We start from the raw sequence: 21,363 nt of genomic DNA, 5'->3' as shown, positions 1-21,363 counted from the left end.
TGCTCTCTTTTATATGATGAGCCTACAAAAGAAAACATTTGAGTACTTATCTATATTATTAACACAGTAGACTTATAGACTGAAGCTTGACTTGGAAACAAAATTCATCCTAACATTGGTGGAACTTAAAAGCCGAGTAGCAAAGCACTGTGTCATAGGACTTCCCAGACATTCAGTATTTACATAGAAAGCATTTGCACTTTATACTCAATGACCACCCGTCATCAGCAGTGACATTGTTAGCATGACTGGACAGCACAGTAAGTCAGCCCTGAGCTGCACTCCAGCAAACCCATTCACTGTCAAAGTACAACATAGATTGGTTTGAATATTCACACAGTTGTTTTTCAAAATGTTTTATTGCATTATATTTGGTACCTCATGTTTGACAAAGGAAATTACATCTGTAACTGCAGGAATAAGAAGCTGGTCTGTTATTGAAAAAAAAATCTTGGGCCCCTTAAAAGTTACAAAGTCTTGGGCTTGCCTGAAACAACTGAGCAAGAAATATATTCTTAGAAATGTAGGGCTTCAAGTATTACAAACCTGTGACACTGTGGAAAAGTTCCAGAGGTATCTAAACTGCAGCACTTTTTTTTTTTTCTGCATAACGTGAACAAGGCCTGCTGAGGTTTTAATCTATTAGTCTCTTGATCAGTCAAAATGGTAGTCAGGAGTTTTCCTCTTTGCAACTTCAAGCCATAGTATGTTCTCATTTTGTTTTCACTCTACGTGAAAAATGCATGCGATCTTTCTAATTGGTGCCACATCACAGTGCATAATTTTATTTGGTTCTTGCATTACAGTTTTAAAAAGTTTGGCCAACCTATGCCGATAGGTTCATCTCAAGAACAGCAATGCTGATTCTCCCCTCCCCACCCCAAGTTTAATTCCAAGAGAGACCATTTTAACTGGTTCCTTCAGGTAAAAACTGTGGTGCAAGAACACCAAACTGATCGTGTACAGTGAATTTCAGAGACACAACAAGCTTATTGAACACACTATGTTTCTTAATTCTGGTTGATATCCGTATGTCCAAGCGCCCCAACGTAACAAGTACGTTGCAGGTTTCTCTCTATATTCTGATTCACATTGCATACTTCCTATGGACACAATCATCCCCGTATCAAAATCAGTCAGATGCTAAAGCCCCATCAACTCTTTGTGCTCAGTGAAAGAATCCAGTGCTAAAACAGCAGTTTTGCTGTCTGAGATAACAGTAATCTCACAAGACAAATTTAACTTTAATATTTCTGCCACACACCTGCTCTGAGGGCTATACACCTCCAGGTCTCATATAAATTAGTTTAAAAACATGGGTGGGTAGGTGAGGAAAAGGGTTGTTTATTTTTTCCTTTTTTTTTCAATTTTAGCAGCTTTTAATTTTTAAGAAACCAAACAACCTATAACCAGTAATACGTTAGATATTTTATATATATACTTTGTCAGCAGGATAAAAAAAAAAAGTAAAACTATTTGAAGGCAACAGGGTTTTTTTCCTTCCGTTCTTTGTGTAAGTTAGAACAATTCAGCAGGTGCGTGACAAAAATATTATACACCAGATATGGTCCAATGTCATTTTTTTGCAATAAAGTTGTTCATATTTCATTGGCCAGTTCTTCAGGTTCTGCAGAACTATCTCCATTAACTGTGATCTTCATATCCTCTTCATATCCAGGGGGCATGAAAGCCAAAGCATAAGGGAAAAGCTTATGACAATTTGCTCTGTAAGTTTCAGATGCTTCTTTACAGTCTCCAAGGCTACCGTCACATAAAGCTTCTAATACCTCCATACAAGTCTAATTAAAGAGAAAAATAAAGAAGTGTTATGGTTTCTTAAACATTCAGCTCAACACTCAACACAGGTTTCAAACAGCAGTTCTGCTGTCTGAGCTAAAAACAATTTCACAGACACATTTAAAATAGTATTTCTGACACAGACCTACTCCAAGGGCCACACACCTTTCAACATCAAATGACATTCTAACTAAACACAGCATGAAATACCAGTGTAGTCTGATTTGAAAGAATACAGTTTAAAAAGACATCTAAAACACTGCTAGAAATCTTGACTGCAAAATGATAAAATACTAATTTGTCACTTGTTTCTTGTTTTCCATAAAAAACCCCTTCTTGCTAACTGACAACCAAGAAGCTCACCATTCTTGGGACACACTCACCATTTCAGGAACACATATCTTTCAATCACATCAAATTACACATTTTTCAAATACATGCTGTTTCTGTCCATTTTTGGTCATGATTTGGAAGATGACGAAAAGGAGATTTCCTGTGTAATTTTTCCATCCTGCATTCCAACCATGAGAAACCAACCTACTGAGCTCCACTAAAGCCTGGCAGCATTTAACACCTGCTCATGGCTATGTGCAGGCATTAGCATAGCCAGGCAGTCTTTTCCTGCTCCTCTGACATTTAGTGGAGTTTTTGTTTCTTCTGTGTACTGGGATTAACTGCTCAGTCCTCCTGCTGTAGGGTTATGGAGCTCTCCTCAAGAACCCCTTTTCCTCACACATGCTCTTTGCAACACTGGCATCCACCAAAAGTCAAATACATCTGGTTTTACAGCTGCAGCGTGCTCCGAGACAGCTGGTCTTTACTACAATTAAATGCAATAAATTTCATCTCTTTGCACACAAAAATGCCTTTCAACAAATGCCTAAACTCCTTTAGATTTAATTTCCTTTTAATTTCTCATCTAGAAGTTCAATAGAAGTCCAACATTTCCTTCAGCACCAAACATGCTTAAACTCAGCATTTTCAGTCATATTACAATGCACTGTACAGGACGTTTATGCACTGCTGAGTTGGTAAAAGACTCTTCTACTCTTACCAAGTTTGCATCTCCAGAACAACCAAGCATTTTTGGCTACACTTAATCTTTCCCCAGTCCAATTCTCAAAATCCCACTCACAGGCAAAACCCAGCAAATAGAAGGCAAATTAATTTTTGTTTTCTAAATCTATTGATAATCTAGAATAAACTCTTTGAGACCACTCAAACAGTAAGAAAACCCAAACTCAAAAACCAACACCCAAACAAGACAAGTTTATGAAAAATGCTAAATGCGTACTTAGAATATAAAAGACATGAGTTTGTGTCCCATAGTACAACAGCCAGAATAGAGAAATGATCTGAATCTTTAACATCTTAAAAAAGTTGACAAACCAAGACAAATTGTCTTTTATTGTCTCTTTTCCCCACCCCTCTGTCTGATCAAAAAATTCTGCTATGAACTTAAAAATTCTTCTCAATTAAAGTTCTACTGAAGCCACTATATTTCCTAAGAGATGTTTTTTTTTGAAAACTCAATTTTTTTGTCCACAAAAGAATGATTTTCAAGTAAACATTTACCAAATTTGCATGCAGTAGATCTAAAATGTTGAGTGCACAGACTACTGTAAATTGCCAGTCAGAACTGACAAGTCCTCCCAGATGAAGGTGAGAGAATGGGGAAAGGGACATGGAGGCAGTGTCACAGGAAGATTATTCCATGACCACCAGAATGAAGCTAAGACTCAAAATTTGATGAGATTTTCACTTAACTACATGCTGAGGCAGAACTGTGCATATGCAGTAATGGTAATGCACATGGTAATTCCCACAGCTTGCAGGAAGCTGACTATGGAAAGCCTTCCCAAAGTCTGTGCCACTCCTTTTCTTGTGAGCACTTGCCTGTGTGGCAGCCAAAGCTCTGACAAACTACTACCTTTCCTTTTGCCCTGTGAATTCTCTCCAGTTTAGTAAGCCATCCCATTATGTATAGCAATAATATGGCTTCTGCTGCTGCTATTTGCTTATTGTCACAAAACTAAATTAATTTAAATGTGCAAAAAGGATATGAGATATTTCAGTTCAGATAAACCTGACACCCCTTTCTTTCACAACTCAACCTTTTTATGATAAAGCACAGCAATTATTTCAGCTTCCTCTTACCTCCAAAATTTGCTTAAAGCTTCCACAGATAAAACAGAAGTTGCCTGAAATTTATAAATACATTACCTGAAGATTTCTGTTAATAAGGGATTCATCCAGGGTCATTGCCAGTTCCACTGCCCTTTTCTGACTGGAAGGATCTAAATAGTACATCATTTTGGCAGCTACAGGAGGAAAAGTAAGACTCATCACCCAGTGGATGACCAAAACCATCTTATATACAAACATAAAATAGGGATAATATGAGGAAGAAGGAGGACTGAACTCTCCAGCAGTAGTTCAAAATGGAACCAACCTGGAGCATAAAGTTTGATAACTAAGCAGGTAGAAGGGAAGCTCCAAACAAAGCATTAAAATAAACATTAGAAACAATAGGGTAGAGGTCCCCACATTTCCATTTCAGCAGCACAAAGAGAAAATTAAAGAAAACCACAGACAACCTGGCAATCATGTTGTCAGAAAAACACAGAGAAGAAAAGCACTCCAGAGGAAAGGAGTGATGTTACATCACTGGGGCTGACACTGAGATATCACTGCCAGAGAAGCACAGAAAATGCACAAGTAAGGCAGAACAAGGAAAAAGGCAAAATACCTGATAACCTATGTGGCAGTGAGTCATAGTTCCTTTTAAGGAAAGCTTCATTGAAGTTCTTTGGATTAGTTGCTCCAAAAAGCCGATTCATTTCTTGGTTTAACACGGTTCTAACAGCATCAGGCAGATCCTTACTTTCAGATACTGTTGGAAAAAAAAAGTTGAGGTGAACGCAGGTACTAACAATAAAATATGATTTATGTATTTATTTTATAATTTTTCATGTTTATATTATTAATATAATTGGAAAGTATCTCAAAGGAAGATGCATGAAATTTGAAAAGGTAAACACTGGATATGGTTAGAATAAGCTTAACTGTGGCACTTACTGATGCTCAGAAAAAGTCAAAGCTCCTTTACATTAATATACTCCCCCCCTCACTAATTAAAACCTATTAAGCTCAGAAGTTAATGTCATACAAGTCTGTTCTTCAATGTGTCTGCTCTGTAGCCCCCATCAGAAAGGGTGACCTTTGGGGCAGGGGAAGGGAGAGAATTCTTCCAACTTTTACCAATAAGGACAGCATTCTAAGCCCTCTCCTTGCATGCTGACACAGGCTGTCAGCAGAAAAGTCACATTCCTCATTCTGCAATTTCCATTTCTTCACTGCCTTTCTCTTTCAGGCTTCACATGCTGCTCACAGTCTTAAAAACTCTTAACAATATTGGAATGACTCCTAAATCCAGAATCAGTCATAATAACCATACTTAATTTTAGCATGAATCAGTGGTTTAAAAAGCTTTTTAATATATGCTTTAAATATTTTGAATTAATTGTGCTAAAAATGAGTGACTGCAGTTTGGCATCACCTGGCAGTGTGGAGTCCTTCCAAACAAATACATACCACTGCTGAAGAGATGGATCATACACTCATGAAGCCAAGGATGACTAGAATCAATAGCAAAGGCTCTCTTCACAGACTGAAGCATCAGAAGGAACTTCTCTGGAAAGAAAAACCAAGTGGTGACAAGTGTTCAAAAACCTGTGGCAGGAAATCACTGCATTGTGTTACAGGAGTATTCAGTGTTTGAAATTAGAACGATCAGAAGAATTTACAGAAATTACAGAGTGTGCCACAAAACCTACTTTTAATAACATGCATCTATTTAACCAGTGAATAAAGTGGATAATCACCAAATGTTCAAACTTTGGTTTTCACCTACTGCTCATTGCTGGAGTGTTGATCCAGTGAGAAGTTCTGTGTCATGACAGGGATGGGCTCCTCACACCTCATCAATAATTACTGTTAAGTTCCAATACACAACTTTACAATTCACAAATTGCTTGCTTTCATTAAGTGTTCTCACCTACCTTTTCGAAAATAAATCTCAAAGGCAAAAAGATGAGTCTCTATTTTGTTCTTCACTAAATTCTTCAGGGGTGTTAAAAATTTAATGGCTTCTTCCAAAGGTGCTTCAACCTACAGATTTTCAAGGAAGTGACACACAATTAAGTCAAAGTTCAAACCTAGTACCTACAACAACATAAAACAGCTATTGCTGAGTCACATCAGTGTTACTCTAAGGCAGTGCATAAGATGTTTAGAACCTCTTCTGTTACAAATTTTGCAACTCTCACTCAATGTGTAAACACAGACCAAGAAGTCCAAAATATTTGCTTTCTGTTGGCTACAAATCATGTGCTGCTATAGAGACACAAATCTTTTCCTTCTATCATACACCAGTAGTGAACACAACTGGAGCTGACCCTGCACTGAGAAGGGCAGTGTAGCTGCCCACACCAACCTACATACGTGGGCCTGAGGTGACCAAGTAAATGGCTGATAAACACCTATACATTCTGCTCATGTGAGCTTCAGACAGGTCCCTAAAAGCTGCCAGGTCACAGTGACAGTCCCAGCCAAAATACCAACAGCAAGCTGGAAATAATTATATATTGAAAAAGGTCTCCTGATCTTAGCTAGTATAATCCAGTAAATGGACAGCTTTCATACAAATTAATTCTGTGTAAAAGTTCTTTACAGACAAGTATCTTGTACACAGAGGTTTGGGATTACTCAAACAAGAATTGTCTGTTGTCCTTAATTTTTTTTTATTAACAGAAACTACTCTCTGAGAAGAAAATACAAATTTTGTTGTGTGCCAATACCAATTCAGCAATGTTGAAATGATACACTTAGTTGCAAATAACTTGAGTTAAAGATCTCAATGGACACCTTCCTGCTAAATATAACTACAACATCCTTCATAAAAACACTCATATCACTTCTATGTGCTGCTGATTTCACATACACATTGTGCACATAAAGTATTTGGAACCTATAAAACCCCATTTCAAAGCCATGCCTTTAGTACCAAAAACACATATCCAAACAAGTCTAGGGGCAGCTGTTTCAAGAAAATTATTTATAATGACTAACTATGTGAAAAATGGTCTTTTGGCACCAACTGCATTTGGAAGTATCTATATTATGATGGTGATATTGAATTTGGAATGATATTATACTGACATCTGTATATTACAGACATAACTAGATTTGCCAATGAAATGCATTATACAGCTGCAACTATTCTTTATAAACTTGGGGACTGGCTAGATTTTTCACAGCTATCCCATGACATCCCTCTACTACAGAACTCAATTTCAATACATGCTGTTGCTTTTTCATCTTGATTAGCATTGCAATTAGTTCTGCTTCTTGCAACCAGAGAACTAAACAATGGAAATACCAGCAATATTCTTAATAACTAGTCAAGTTTAAGTCACTTGTTTCCTGGCTACAGAGGGAAGTTCACTGACTCAACTTTCAAATATCCCCTCAAGAGCAAATACAACTCACTTCAGTGTGAACAGTAAGAATATAGATGCAGAATACTGGATCTATAAAGACTTTCAATCTATACTACTACTGCTATAAATTAATTTTTCCAATCTCTATAATTTTCTTATTTTTCCCCTCACATTTTTGGAGTGTTTTCCTGCTCCTTACAGGTATAACTTCTGCTAAAGGAAAAGTCTTCTGAGCCACCTCCCTTTTATATCTCTCTATAGTTCTTAATCCAGATCTCTAAATCCATCTCAGTCTAGTCTATTATTTACTACTACAGCTTATTTATTCCTTTTTCCCCCCATTCAAAACACATGCAAACAAATCTTGTTAAAGCATTCAGTGCTTCAATATTTCCTCTTTGACAGACTGCCTGTGTGAACAAAGGAGTATCAGGGGGATAAAAGAGTGAATGATAATCACCTTACATACAGGATAGAAAGACTTCCACACAACCAACTAGAAACAGGGTACAATCAACAAGTTAGTGCAGCAGACACATGCAGCAAATGTTTGTGACTTCAATTACTGTTTTTCATAACTAGGCACAAAAGCTGTGATTTCCATACTGTTGACACTGTATTTAACCAACTAGCCCGAGAAAGGAATTCTTTTTAAAACACTGCCTGTGAAGAGATGCCATACCAAAAAACTTTACAAGTTATTTGAATGGCTTTTAAGTTTTATGTGTGCTTACTACAACTTTTCTAGAAATTCCTAAGACTTCATTATTACATTGGTAAGCACCTTTGCCAGTTTCTCAGGGATAAGTTCCTCTTTCGGTCCTCCAATTTCTTCATCATCATCATCTTTCTTCTTTTTCTGATTCCTCTGTTGCTTCTCCTTCTCAGCATTTTTCTTCTCCTCCTCCAGTTGTGCTTTCTTCTGGGCTCTTCTCTGCTTATTTCGTAGCTTCTTTAGCTCCTTGTCAGACATATTTGCTGTACACACACAAAGGACAAAACCACACAACACTGATGTCTCGTATTAACAGCATCAAGCAGCTGTCAGACAACTTCACTTTTTTTTAAACCGTATCTACTAACAAGCAGTGCTCTCATTACCTTTGTAAAAGCTTATTTACTATGCATAGATTGTTTTGTAGTCTATGCTGATGCTTCATAACTCACAAATTCCTTAGTGGAATCAAGGGACAGAACTTAAAATAATAGTATACTGAGGTGAAAAGTACTAAAACTTGACAAATTCCTCTTAAAGGATTCTCTCCTGAAGGATTCTCTATTCATACCATTTGAGATGCCCCAAGCCATAACTGCACTTGAATCAGAAATGGGAGGAAGAAAAAAAGAGATGATTTAAATGTTATTTTTACATCAGAAGCAAGAGATTATAAAATTTAAGTTACTACCCGGTGAAATTTCTGCACACTGATAAAATGCTTAGAAAAGCTACTACCAAGCACATCTGCTTCAATCTCCTCTTCCATGGACCAACCACCATGAAGAGTTACAACTCTACTACAAACCTATCATTGTTTTGCAATAACCACAACAAAAGCATACATTAGTTTAATATCCAGCAGAATGTCCACTTTACCATGCAGTCCAAGCTGCAATTTGCCTACTTTGAGTTGTGTAGAACTCCATTTTTGGCTACCACAGATGACAACCACAACGAATGCTAAACCTTCCTAAAATACCCGCTCATTAGTGAAACTGCACGATGAATAAATCCTGAGTTTTGAATACCTGTATCAGCCTCATGCTCTTTATTTTCATCTGTAAGGGGATTATCATGAAGTTTCAAATAGATCTCTATGGCAATCCGTGCTGCTTTGAAGTAGAAGGGATGTTGTCGAAGCACATCTTCTAGTTTTAACAAATCCACATAAGACCTAAGGGTGATCTTCCTCATACAGTAAGTATGAAAGTCAAACTGGTCATCTGTGATTTCTACAAAATGCTGTCACAATGTAACAGAACATTAGTTAGCAAGTATTAACAATGAGACATTAATCTGGACTTTAAAAATAATTTAGTAAAAGCCTACTGTTTGACAAATGCAACCTAACTATTACAAATATTAACAAAACCCTGCAAAAATAAAGTCACGGTGAAAAGAACAGAAGGCCTCTTAGCCCATAACCAAAATACATCAATTTTAGGCTCCTAAAAGTAACTACCTCTGAGAATTTCCAGTTTAACAGACTTTGCACTTAAAGTTAAACTTATTCCGGGGTTAATAGTCATTGCACTTAAACATAATTTGAGGAGGTTTTTCTTCTATGAACTGCTCTATTTTTTTTTCATTCAAAAAATATAATTTTTATTTCCACTAAATACTATGGCAATGAATGAGACATGATGTGAGAAAGTACTTTCTTTTGTTCAAGCCCTGCTTTCCATCTGATCTTTGATTTTGTTTAAGAAGCAGTGAAAAGTCGTTCCCCTCTTGAACTTCTTGTGAAGTTGTGAAGTACTTGTGATCTCATATAACTTTATCCTAAACTCAGCTTTGTTTGTCAAAGCTCAGGATAGCAGAGTAAGCACAACAAGGTAATTGCAGTCTGTTCCTTGGAAGTTACCCCACAGCTGGTGTTTTACTAGCAGATTTTTAAGAAGATGAGACACTCGGATGCAAACAGTGTGACAGATTTACATAATGGAAGAAAAGCACTACTTCTCGAGTTTTAATTCCTCACGTGTCCTTTTGACTGCTGCTCCAACCTGCACAGAAGTTTTTGCAGCATTATCTGTAATAATTTCAGGATTCCTGAGCAGCATTATTGTAAGACATTTTACTACTTATGCACGGCAGAGAATTTGTCACTGACTACACTGCTGAACACTACATTTCATAGGCTGCTTAATCATTTAGTACTGAGACAGAGCAGGTGTTGTCCTTGCAGTTTTCAGTCTGTTTCTGTGATTGTGTACTCATGAAATAATGAAGACTCTACAGAGATGCCTCAGTAATCTCCATGATTAACTCCTTTTCTTGCAAAAGCTGATTATTTGCTCCTACTCTGTTTCCCCAGCCATGAATCAGCTATTAAATCCATGAGATCAGCTTCCCTACTTCTTCTGATAGTTTAGATCCTTTACGGTGAGAAATATGAGACAAAAAGTGCCTCTGAAAACCAGAACACATTTCATCAACTAGACTGCTCCCTTTGCGTAACTGGCCCCTCTAAAAGATTTAGAAGCTTTTTTTATTACAAAAGCTTTGTTGATGGTTTCTGAATTCAACATTTTTGCTTATCTTATTGTTGAACTTTACTACACCTTCAATTAAGCTAATAAATAAATTAAACAGTGACTTAAATCCTTAGAACTATATTTTTTGGTGGCTTAAGTTACGATTTCATTTGCTCACCTCTTCTGGAACACAAGACAATTTACAAGACCAATTATTTTTTATACAAAAAAAGTCTTACATTAATTTATTTAAAGGATTTGTGCAAATAAAACACAGTACTGGCAAATCACAAACTGGTGTGGATTGGAAGGGACCTTAAAGGTCATCTGTTTCCAGCCCTCTGCCACAGGCAGGGACACTGTTCACTAGACCAGGTTACTTAGATAATTTTACGTCAGTTTTTTTTTTCAAATCAGAGAATTTTCCAGAGCTGAGTCCTCCTTGCAGAAGGAGCAGCACTGAAATCCCCTAATGTCTATTTGAAAGAGGCAAAGATTCCTACTAAGTTCTGCTCTTTCAGCACTTCTTTTACACCTTCAGCTGTCTGGTCTTTTTTTTCTAGACTTTAATGTGCTTTAAAAAAAAAAAAACAAACCCATACCTGCATCTTTTTAAAGTTGTGTATGCAAATTTTGTTGTTTACCTCACTATGGATACCTACATTTAATGTGCAAGTGTTCTTCCTTTGTAATAAAATTTCTACTTTAAGAAGTCTTTATTTTTGCAAAAGCTTCTTTTAAACTGTAGCTTTTTTTAAAGAAGATAGTTAATATTTTTGGTAATATTTTAAATATTTATTGTGCATCTCTAAAACAGTGCCTTAATAGTAACTGAGATCTGTCCTTTACTTTAAGGATGGGCTTGTCAGCTCATCCACTTATTTTTGGACTTAAAGTGCACATACTCTTTGTTTGTATCTAAATACCCATTTCTTATGTACACTGCCAGAACTAAGATTATTTTTGACAGTTTTCTCCTCTTCTCTGGATCTTTAAGTAACTGTATAAAATCTTTTCATAATACACAGTTTACAATGGCACTTGTAGGAGGAAATGCAACTACATAAACTTTCCAGCAACCAACACGAAATCCCTCCTGAAGCTACATGAAATGAACCCTTACTGCTCAGACAGGTAAAATGTCAGCACAGTAAACTTAAACAGTGTTTCCAATCGAAGCTGTTGAGCTGAATACTTACTCTCTCAATTTCATGGCATTTCTTAAGTGCTTCTCCAAATTTGTTCATTGCCTTGTAGGCTTGCGCACATTCTGTCTGAAACCACATGCACTGCATTTCATTAAGGTTCTCTACTGCCGAGGTTCCTTCCTAAAAGCAAGAACAGCATTACACAAAAAATAAATCTCATTGGGTTTGTTGACTGCTATTTCTTTTATCTTGTTCTAATTAAAAGCACAAATAAAGAAAATTAGTGTTAAATCTCAGAACTAGTCTTGAAAGTTCACAATGCCACAGTTAAAACTGACTAGCTTTGTTGATTAATATAAAAATACAAATACAAAAATCTTTTTTATACCTATTGGAAGAGCAGAAAGACACAATGAAGAGACAGGCAATGACCATTTCACTGTGACAGCTGCTGAACTTTAGGTTAGGAGAGACCTTCATTCAGTGTTTTTTTAATACTTCATGCATGTAAGTAACACATGACAGCATGGAAAAAATAACAGAAAAGTTCTAGCCCACAACAAGACACTAACACCTGCAGGAAATCCTGCAGGATTTTTTTCCCCCCTCAACTAAAACTGCCATCTGCATCTTTCAGAGAACTGCTGATTGAGCTAAGCATCCACACAGTAGTAGCAAATGATTATTTCTAATGCAATCAGAGAGTAAGAGAGTAAGGCAAGGCAAAAGGAACACTTAACTTTGACACCTTCTGGTTCAAAAAAGGGGATTAAAGGTGTCTTTCAAATCTGATATTTATATATACTTGCACAGATCCACAGAACTTAGCAATGAAAGAGAAAGGCAGTGTTCAAAACAGCCTGATTTAGGCAACTGAAAATGAGGAAAAGTATCAGTTCTATTTTCATTATGCTTAATGTAGCATTCCCCTAATTATACCTTTTTAATTAAGAAACCTGTATTTGAGCACTAGACATAAGATCAAATGGAAATAAGATTCTAAACAGCAACTTCACCAAATTGCTTCAATATTTTTCAAGCTCAGTTTTGGGTAACTGGTATACTTCCTTTTTAACATAATCTTAGAGCTGCTTAAGGCATTGAGGGAGGTCAAATTAACCTAAATTCATAGTGGGTTTGCATCAAAACTGCCACATAGAGCTACTGAGCACATAGAACTTCCTCTCCCCTCACATCTGCCTGCACATAGCCTTCATTTCACCAGATCCTTCAGGTTTCCTTTATAAGCACCACTCCCCCTTCTCTCCATTCAACCTACCTTACATTCCAGGTTTCTCCTGCTCTTTAAGTCAGGAGAAAATGGGTCAAACAAACAGAAAAGGCTTTACTTTTGCAGGCAGTTTCCAAAGCTTGTTGCCTGTCTCCCATCGACAACACACAAATGACACTGCCAGTATTCCAAAACTGTAATTTGACAGATAGTCTGGAGAGATTTCACTGAGCTGTTTTGACTTGCAGTTATGAAAGAATAATATCAAAGTAGTACATTTTAAAAAGTAACTAAACTGTGTGACCACCAAACCTATCAAAATGGGGGTAACTGCAGGGACAAAAAGTGATGCATAAAATTATGCAATTTCCATAACACAACAGTTTTCTTCCAGATAACTGGTCATGTATAAGAACATGGAAAAATAAAAGAGGTGTAACATGCACCTTTCCTTCATCACTGATAAACAAGGACTTGGGGATGAAACATTGCTCACACAAGGAAGACACCTCACAAAGGCTCTCAGCTATTAGTCACACAAAAATTGTGTTCCAAGAGACATCTGAAATCTCTAACTTGCTACCATTAGAAAAGAGAGACATGGACAACTTTACCAGATCTTTCAAGTATCCTAAAGAATCAACATTAAACCCAAAGATTATTGTGCAAAAATTGTTTTCTCAGAAGTTCTCCCTAAAACAGGCATCCTGTATTTTTCCTACCTAGCAAAAATAACCAAACCCAAGCTTCATAGAGTTTTCACTTTTTCCTATGGAATTGGATAAGATTAATTAATCTTATCCAAGATTAATTCAAACCCTGCCATGGACTACCGTAACTGAAGCAAGCAACCATAGCTGCTCTGAAACAGAATTTAAACATGATAGTGAAGCTGACTGCAAAGTTTAAAACAAAAAGTTATTCCACAAGGGATGAGGTCCACATTATTCCAAAGACTTCTAGTGAAGTGCAACAAACCCGTGTAAACTTAGAACACATTTCTTCTGCTTCTTTAATGGAGTTTGCTTTCAACATATATTTTGCACATTTGGAGTTGATAAATCTGTCTGCTGTGTCCAAAGCCTGAGCTTCATCCATCCACCTTGCAGCTTCTTTAATATTTCCAGCATGCTATAAAGACAGAAATTTAAGTCAGATTGAGCAATTGTAAAACACACGTTTTATTTACTCACTTCTTGATATAAGTAGGATTTTTTTTTAGACTTTTAAAAAATAAATAGCTTACTTCAAAAGCAATAGATCTTGAAAGAAAAAAAAAAGCAGTTAAATACCTTTCCTCATTATGGAATTACTGGTCTTTCAGCACTGAATGCTTTTCCTGAAAATATTTAATTAACCAGTTTGGATAATCCCATTCTGAATATCATAGTGCACCCTGAGAAATAGTTTTAAGCAGCTACAAAACCAGGGGGTAAGAACAAATGTAAGACTCAATCTAATTTATCAGTGTGATTTTTAAACTGAGAATTCACATTGTGCTGTACATTTCTCCTTTATTAGTTAGAAACTTACACAGTGCCTTTTTCATATGCAGCAGAAAATCTCAAGTAGCTAAACAATACCCTTACCTAGAAATTCACAGGAATTCCTAAGAAACAAATAACCTTTGGTCACTAAGAACAAAGCCAAACTTACCTTATAGATTTTTGCCTTCACAAGGAAGAGTTCTATCAAAGTGGGAGTACTTTCTATAGCAGCATTTATATATTCTAGAGCCAGGGATGGCAGTCCAATTTTATCATAATGCTGAGCCAAGTAATACTGGACCCAGAGTAAAGTGGTTGGAGGTTCTTCTTTACCGTCATCTGGCAGGAGCAAAATGGAGAGAGGTTGTTTGATCAGTTTATCACTAAAACAACACACCTGAAGCAGAATGCTCTAAACACAGACACTGAAGTCAGTTCTGCCTCTCTATCAGACCTAGGAGAGCTTTCAAACAACTGGCTCCAGGTATGTACATGAGCTTTTAAATCTATCCAAGACCTAGGCATATACTGCTCCCTTCTCCTTCTGTGGTTTTCAGGAAAAGGGAGTTGGCAGGTCAAAGGCAGTTGCACTCTGTTCCAAGTATTTGCTTAGGGCAGTCAGATATGCAAAACCTCCAAGAACACAAAACCTAGTCCCACCAAAAGCTTCAAAATTACACTTCTCCTTGAAGATTGTACTATCAGTATATTGCCTTTTGTTTGGCATTTCTGTAGTTATAGATTTGACACAGCTTTCAAACTTCAGTTTCTTGAACAATGATAAAATCAAATCTTGAAAATAAGATACTTGAACTCAAAACTGTTGACTTTAGTCAACTCAAAAAAGAGATTACTAAATTCATGGATCCAGGAAAAAAGTTTAGGTCAAGTGATTATATTTTGAATACATACTTTATATTTGACAGCTACGGTTCAGTTCTGCATTAGGGAAAAACCCCCTATCACCTTGCTTTCTTCACTCCCTATTTCCCCACCTCTGAATGGACACCCAGTGCTTACAACCAGGCACTATTTCCATGAAGCCCAACAGTCTCAGCACTCACCATTTGGGTTAAATAACCTGCAGCTTCTTAGAGAGGTTTCATAACCTATCACGAGCTCTTCTATGATTGCCACCTATACATGCAAGACAAGACACAGAAAAAATAATCTGTGGGCCAGATAGTATTTTATTTCAACCTGAGCTACTTGGTGTTACCCAAACTAGTTATTTGGGTAAAAAAAATGCTGCAATATCCTGAATTACATTACATTTGAGAATGTACCCAATCTCACTCTATTTTTTAAAAAATTAAGACCAGGCCTCCCTTGGTGACCACTTAACACAGCTTAGAATTACTAAATCTTAAGTTTTCTACATTTACCTAGTTGGCACATGTATACACTTCTTTCTTCTCTCTTATATTGACTATATCAGGTCATCTAAAGCAGTGCTGATGGAGAGAATACTGAAGAAAAATTGTTTCCTCCATCTTTCAGTACACCACAGTTATGAGGCAGAACACGTAAAAACTGGTTAGAACACTTACCTTCTCCTTGTCTTTATATAAGGACCTCAAAGTATTGAAGACTGGTGGGCAACCTTTGCTGAAATTCATCCTTAAGAACTTGTCCAGACATTCCTTAAACTTTTCACCTTGAGAGGAAAAAGACCTGTTGATTTTGTTTTACCAGACATTACTCATCAATTGCAGATTGTTTATACTGTTAAATCAGAATCTAAGAAACACAAGTGTTGATCACTACCTGCTCAGCAAAAAATGCACTTACCAGACAAAAAGTTTAATGGTAATCTTCTTGGAACTAGTCCCCTTGGGTATTTAGTCCAGGCCTCCTCATAGATCTTTAGTCTCTCCATCATATTAGCTGGAAGAGAATTTGACAGTTTACTTTCCCCTTCCATTCTGGCAAGAAGGAAAAGGGGGGCAGGGAAAGTGATTTATACCTGATTAAAAAAAGAATCAGAATATATAGCAACTATAATATAATATATATAATGGCTATATCCTTCCTCAAGAACAGAATTTCCTCCTTATTTTTATTAAAACTAATGAATTTAATGACTCCAAGGTACAAGGTATCTACTAATTCCTCTTCCAGCACTAGAATACGAACTGCTTATCTCTCATCTTAAAAAGAGCTCCTACCTTAATGCTGTCTAAAATCTTCAAAGAAGGCCATTCAGCTGCATTAGCCACAACATAAGATTAAGATAACAGGCAGTAAAGGAAAAACTTGAAATTAAAACTGTGATCTAAGAAATAATTCTATTCTTTCAACGACACACAAAGACTATTGCATTTTTATTATTCTATGATTTTAGATAAGACAAGGTAAACAATGCAGTAAATATTTCCTGTCTTTCTTAAGAAACCCCAACATTATGATGGTATGTACACACTATGACTAAATAGCAAAATTTAAATGGGGACTTTTAAAATAATAGTTTTAGTATTTAAACCAATACAAGCTTTTCATACACATATTGATTTCAAATATACAGAAAAAGCTTATTTACTACAAGATACCAAATCATTACCTGGCTTAAGTGCCTTTTCTAAGCCTTTGTAGTAAGCCCAGTTTTCAGGATTTCTTTCTTGCAGTCCCTTGTAGACTTCAACTGCTTCTTCAAGTCTGCCAAGCTGAAGCAGGAGTTCTCCTGTGTGAAAAACATGATGTTTTAAATTAAGGTAACAAAATACTAAAGTATTGTAACATTTATCACTCTACACTAAAAGACTGGATAATCCTTAGCTCCATCCAGATTCTAATTTCATAGAAAAAAGAAGCACTACATATAGCATTATGAACTAGTTGACAGATAGGCTTTTACTTTGAAAATAGCTGCAGTTACAGCAAGATTTTACAACTTGGCCTGTAATTCCTGAAACTTACTTGAAAATTTAATACAAAATGCATGTGGTGTGGTTTTTTTCCCCCTCACTGAAGTGACTGGTTATTTAAATGCAGTTTTTACTGCAGAAGGCAATTAAAAGCAGCACATGGTATTTGATGCATACAGCATCTTGAAAAGAAAACAAATTGCAGAACTGCAAGTAAGAGAATGGTTCTTCAGTCTGGTATTTCATGATACTAACTTCAGTGTTTTTAATCTGCCATAGACTAGATGAATGAATTTTCAAGATTATGCAAACAAGTTTCATTTTCATGATACTTTACAAAAATTTATAAAGTAAAGATTAGGTCTAACGATTGTATAAGCACCTTTGTTAATGCTGGAACTGCAACAGGAGTAGATTTCCCAATTCACAGTGGAAAACTGTTTAACAAAACTTTGTTATTGGCAAATGTTAGGCATGAACAGATTACACACCAGAGGTGAACAATGTAAGTCTAGACTAAGGCAAGATTTTTTTACCCAGTTTAAAGAGGAAAATGCAAATTTACCTTTCTTCCCCATGTCACACAATTAACAAGCAATTTTGTCAAGAGATGCTGCTTTCCACAATTAGAGTAACTTGAGGACTACACACAGAATCTAGTGCCCAGGAAAACATCAATAGTTCACTCACTGAGAATGACAGAATTGGGAAAATAAACCTTAAATTTTTCTGAGGTGAAAGTTAATTTTTTTCCTATCTAACAGCAGCAAACCCCAATACAAGTTTCAGTGTTTTTCAGTTGTATTTCATCCACAGTGGCTCTTGCATGTACACTTAAAATTTGCACACACTCATTTATTACAATGCTTGTCTAGAGAATACACAGCAGCCAAGTCAGTCCAAACAACACAGTGGGAGCTGTGCCCAAAAAAATTAATCACTTGTACCCTGTTGAAAGCACACAGACTGCAAAAAGTATCTTCATCCTTTTGTCTGGTAACTTCCTAGAAGGTTTTGTGTTTTGGTCTCAGGTTTATTTTTACTCAAGTCCCATATGCAAAACTTATTTTTATTCCAAACTTTGGACATTCAAACACTAAGTACGTCACATAGTACAGCAACACAGAACATAAAGTATGTCAAAAGATCCTTCAGATAAAAAAATAAAGTCACAAAAAAACCCCTTCAACCCACAAAAGTCCCACTATTGTGTTTCAAAAATGATCTGTGGATACTGAAGTCTCTATATCCATCTCCTTTAATAAAGAGACAAAGTAAGATATTCAGCTACTGTGGAGAGTCATCTGCAGTCAATTTCCTTGATGAAGCACCACACCTCCCATTACTGTCACTGCTCAATTCCTAGGTTCCTTTTGCAAGACAGTGAGATTACTATTAGCAGAAATAGTGAACTAGCTACAACATCTACATGAACAAACTAGAGTAAAAGTATTTCTTCTCTTCTCTTTAAGCAATCATCTAAACAGATTCCAGTGTGGGCCGAGAACAAGCAGTACCTTCAACAGACTGGCAGTTTCACAGAAAGACTGTACAAGCATCAAGCAGAAGAGGAAAAAAGCATGCTTTAAGAAAGTGCACCTGTTAATACAGCTGTTAGAACGAACTTGTATCACTCTGCAGTTCCATATGTGGAATATAAGCCGCACTATTGTATTGATTTGTTATAGTATTATACACCAGGTTTATAACAATACAACAGAAGCTACCCTAGCCTCACTACAGAGCCAATTTCTCTATGCTGCAAGGGTGATTGATACATTTCTGCTGTACCAAAGATGATTTTTCCTTTTCAGCACGTGGTATCCTAGTCAGGGCCACTATCAAAGCTGTAAAGCATGGGGTACACTACTCGGAAAGAACTTTAGGACATCAATTTAGGATCTCCTTTCTGAAACACCTGTTAGCTTAAAGTTTTAGAACAGTATGTCTGTACCTCACTGATGTCTTACCAACCTGGGACAAGAGCATGACAGGAACTGAATAAGCTGTGAGACAAGCAGTCCTTTACAATAGCAAAATTAAATAAATTAAGCTAAAAACAAATCTGAGTTCCAAAAGATAGGAAAAGCTGACAGCATAGACATCCACTGTGTTTAAATGTATCTTCAGAAAGCGAGTGATTACCTTTAGTTTCTTCAACAGCCAGTTTATCACAGATCTGCTTTTCATAGGTACAAAGATGCTCCAAGGCTTCTTTATAAAGCCCTGCTTCCCGGAGGACTTGATTTTGATAGAGCAGCAGTTCACTGTACTCGTAGTCCACTTTGTCAGGTGATGTCTACACAGGAAAACCAGACACAGGTCACAGATCAGCCTTCTCATTCTAAAATTTGGGATGAAATTCATTTTTCTGAAGAAACTGCATGAAGTTCTCATCATGAAAGGAATGGGGTTTTTTTTGTTTAAGCATCACTCCATATACCAGTTTCATGTTCTCCTCTTACCTGTTGTGTCTTCCTAAATTCCTCTAAAATTTTTGCTGCCATTTCATAGTCTTCCAGCAAATGGTAAGCAATGGCATAACCAATCCATGATGCTCGCTGTGCAGGTCGGAGCTGAAGCAACTGGTATCTTGTTTCCTGCAAAAAAGTACCTGCTCATTTTTCTGACTTTACTCTGATACTCTGTAGAATCCATTAGGCAACATTCTGTCTTCAATATTCTAGTATTTAGTCTATATGCATTTTATTAACCAGAGAAAGAATAAACTTTAAATTGCAATGGTGTTCACTGAATAAAAAAGTAAGCCTTCACAAAATACGTCCAACCAAATCCTGATGAGTCAGACTAATTTTGTTAATGTATGACACACATGCTTTTCCTGTCTAACCACTTATGAACAGAACATAATTAAGGATACTTGGTTTGAATTGCATGAACATTTACCAGTATTTCAAATTAACCTTGAAAGTACATATGTATTTAAATGACTGGAAGTGCTCTTAGGCAACACAGGTCACGCAAACACATTCCTATTCTTTGGCAAGAGGATAATTACAGCTGGAAGAGACAACAGATTTGCTTGGTATCATGCAATTTTAATCTGAGGAAAGTGCTGTAACTTGTTTTGTTGTAGACTGCTAAAAAGCATTTTCAAGTAACTTAAAGGGAAAATGTTACTTCCTATTGAAAATGCCTAAACTGTCAAAAGTAGGGATTAACAAAGAACTAAAACTAGTTACAGCTGTTTTAATAGAATGATGATCACTCAAAATATTTTCAAGTAGAAGATGCTGGAATTTAAAGCAAAGGAAAAAAAACCAACGAAAACACAATCTTATTCCCGGTTTTGAGAGCAAATTCACATTCTTCAGAGACCAGCATATGATTAGCCATGCACTAACTGACTTCTAAGCATCCCAACATTTAGTCCTTAATACATTTGGCAAACATGTATATGTTTAGAGATTACAAAATTTGTATTCACATTTATCCAGAGGCCAAGAAAACAGAAATTTGCAAACACATTTTGCAAATGTGCATTTTTGGCACCTACACTAAGTTTTAGCTACCTTGTCTTGACAAGAGCGAAACCAAATTTCTAAATAAAAAATCTAATATGAAAAAATTAAGAATTGTCCTGACTCAGGAATTAAGTTCTCTGAGGACTTGTGCTAGCTGATGGTTTCACACAACTCTTAGCACAGAACTTGCTCCTGGGTATAACTAATCTTACCTAATTTGAAAAGGAAAGAGACCAACTAATGTGTTTCAAGTAACACAACTTTAGAGGTGCAAAGGAAACCTAAAAAGATGAAAACCTGACCAAAAAATGGAGCTGTCACTCACTAATGCCCAAGATGGCAAGGAGCCAAAACATGATGTTTCATGCAGCACACACTGCTTGTTCTGTTATTACCTACTGCTGAGAGGAAATGGGGGGCCACTGATGTAAAGGCAGAGGGCTATACAGTACAGAGTTACAAAAAAATACAAACTCTGTTGCCTGAATAAAAGTCACATTCTGAACACATTGCCTCTTACCTACAGGAATCCTTTCAAGAAAAGAACAAGACTGGAGATTGTCTACAGCTGGGTTAAAAAGCATCAAAAGAACCCCAAATCTCAATAAAGCAGACAATTCTGCACTGAGCTGAAAATGCATAATATAATTTGCTA

The 21,363-nt window shown here is 36.4% G+C and overlaps 1 protein-coding gene across 1 annotated transcript in view; it reads right to left on the bottom strand.

Moving 5' to 3' along the window:
* Window positions 1-340: 340 nt before the first annotated feature.
* The window catches only part of NAA15 (N-alpha-acetyltransferase 15, NatA auxiliary subunit), a 37,634-nt gene continuing 16,611 nt past the window's right edge, over window positions 341-21,363 (bottom strand). Inside the window, exons 5-20 of the mRNA XM_064416523.1 lie at window positions 19,689-19,823; window positions 19,369-19,522; window positions 16,920-17,039; window positions 16,151-16,246; window positions 15,910-16,016; window positions 15,424-15,496; window positions 14,529-14,698; window positions 13,851-14,003; window positions 11,693-11,821; window positions 9,045-9,258; window positions 8,083-8,276; window positions 5,859-5,967; window positions 5,392-5,490; window positions 4,547-4,690; window positions 4,021-4,118; window positions 341-1,799 (exon numbers count right to left, since the gene is read on the bottom strand). Coding sequence (XP_064272593.1) covers window positions 1,599-1,799; window positions 4,021-4,118; window positions 4,547-4,690; window positions 5,392-5,490; window positions 5,859-5,967; window positions 8,083-8,276; window positions 9,045-9,258; window positions 11,693-11,821; window positions 13,851-14,003; window positions 14,529-14,698; window positions 15,424-15,496; window positions 15,910-16,016; window positions 16,151-16,246; window positions 16,920-17,039; window positions 19,369-19,522; window positions 19,689-19,823 — 2,196 coding nt within the window. The 3' untranslated portion in view covers window positions 341-1,598. The remainder of the gene's footprint in view (window positions 1,800-4,020; window positions 4,119-4,546; window positions 4,691-5,391; window positions 5,491-5,858; window positions 5,968-8,082; window positions 8,277-9,044; window positions 9,259-11,692; window positions 11,822-13,850; window positions 14,004-14,528; window positions 14,699-15,423; window positions 15,497-15,909; window positions 16,017-16,150; window positions 16,247-16,919; window positions 17,040-19,368; window positions 19,523-19,688; window positions 19,824-21,363) is intronic.

Source organism: Passer domesticus, chromosome 4 (assembly GCF_036417665.1).
Source record: "Passer domesticus isolate bPasDom1 chromosome 4, bPasDom1.hap1, whole genome shotgun sequence".
NCBI lineage: Eukaryota > Metazoa > Chordata > Aves > Passeriformes > Passeridae > Passer > Passer domesticus.
Note: the sequence above shows the minus strand (reverse complement) of the source record. Positions and strands in the feature narration are given on the sequence as shown.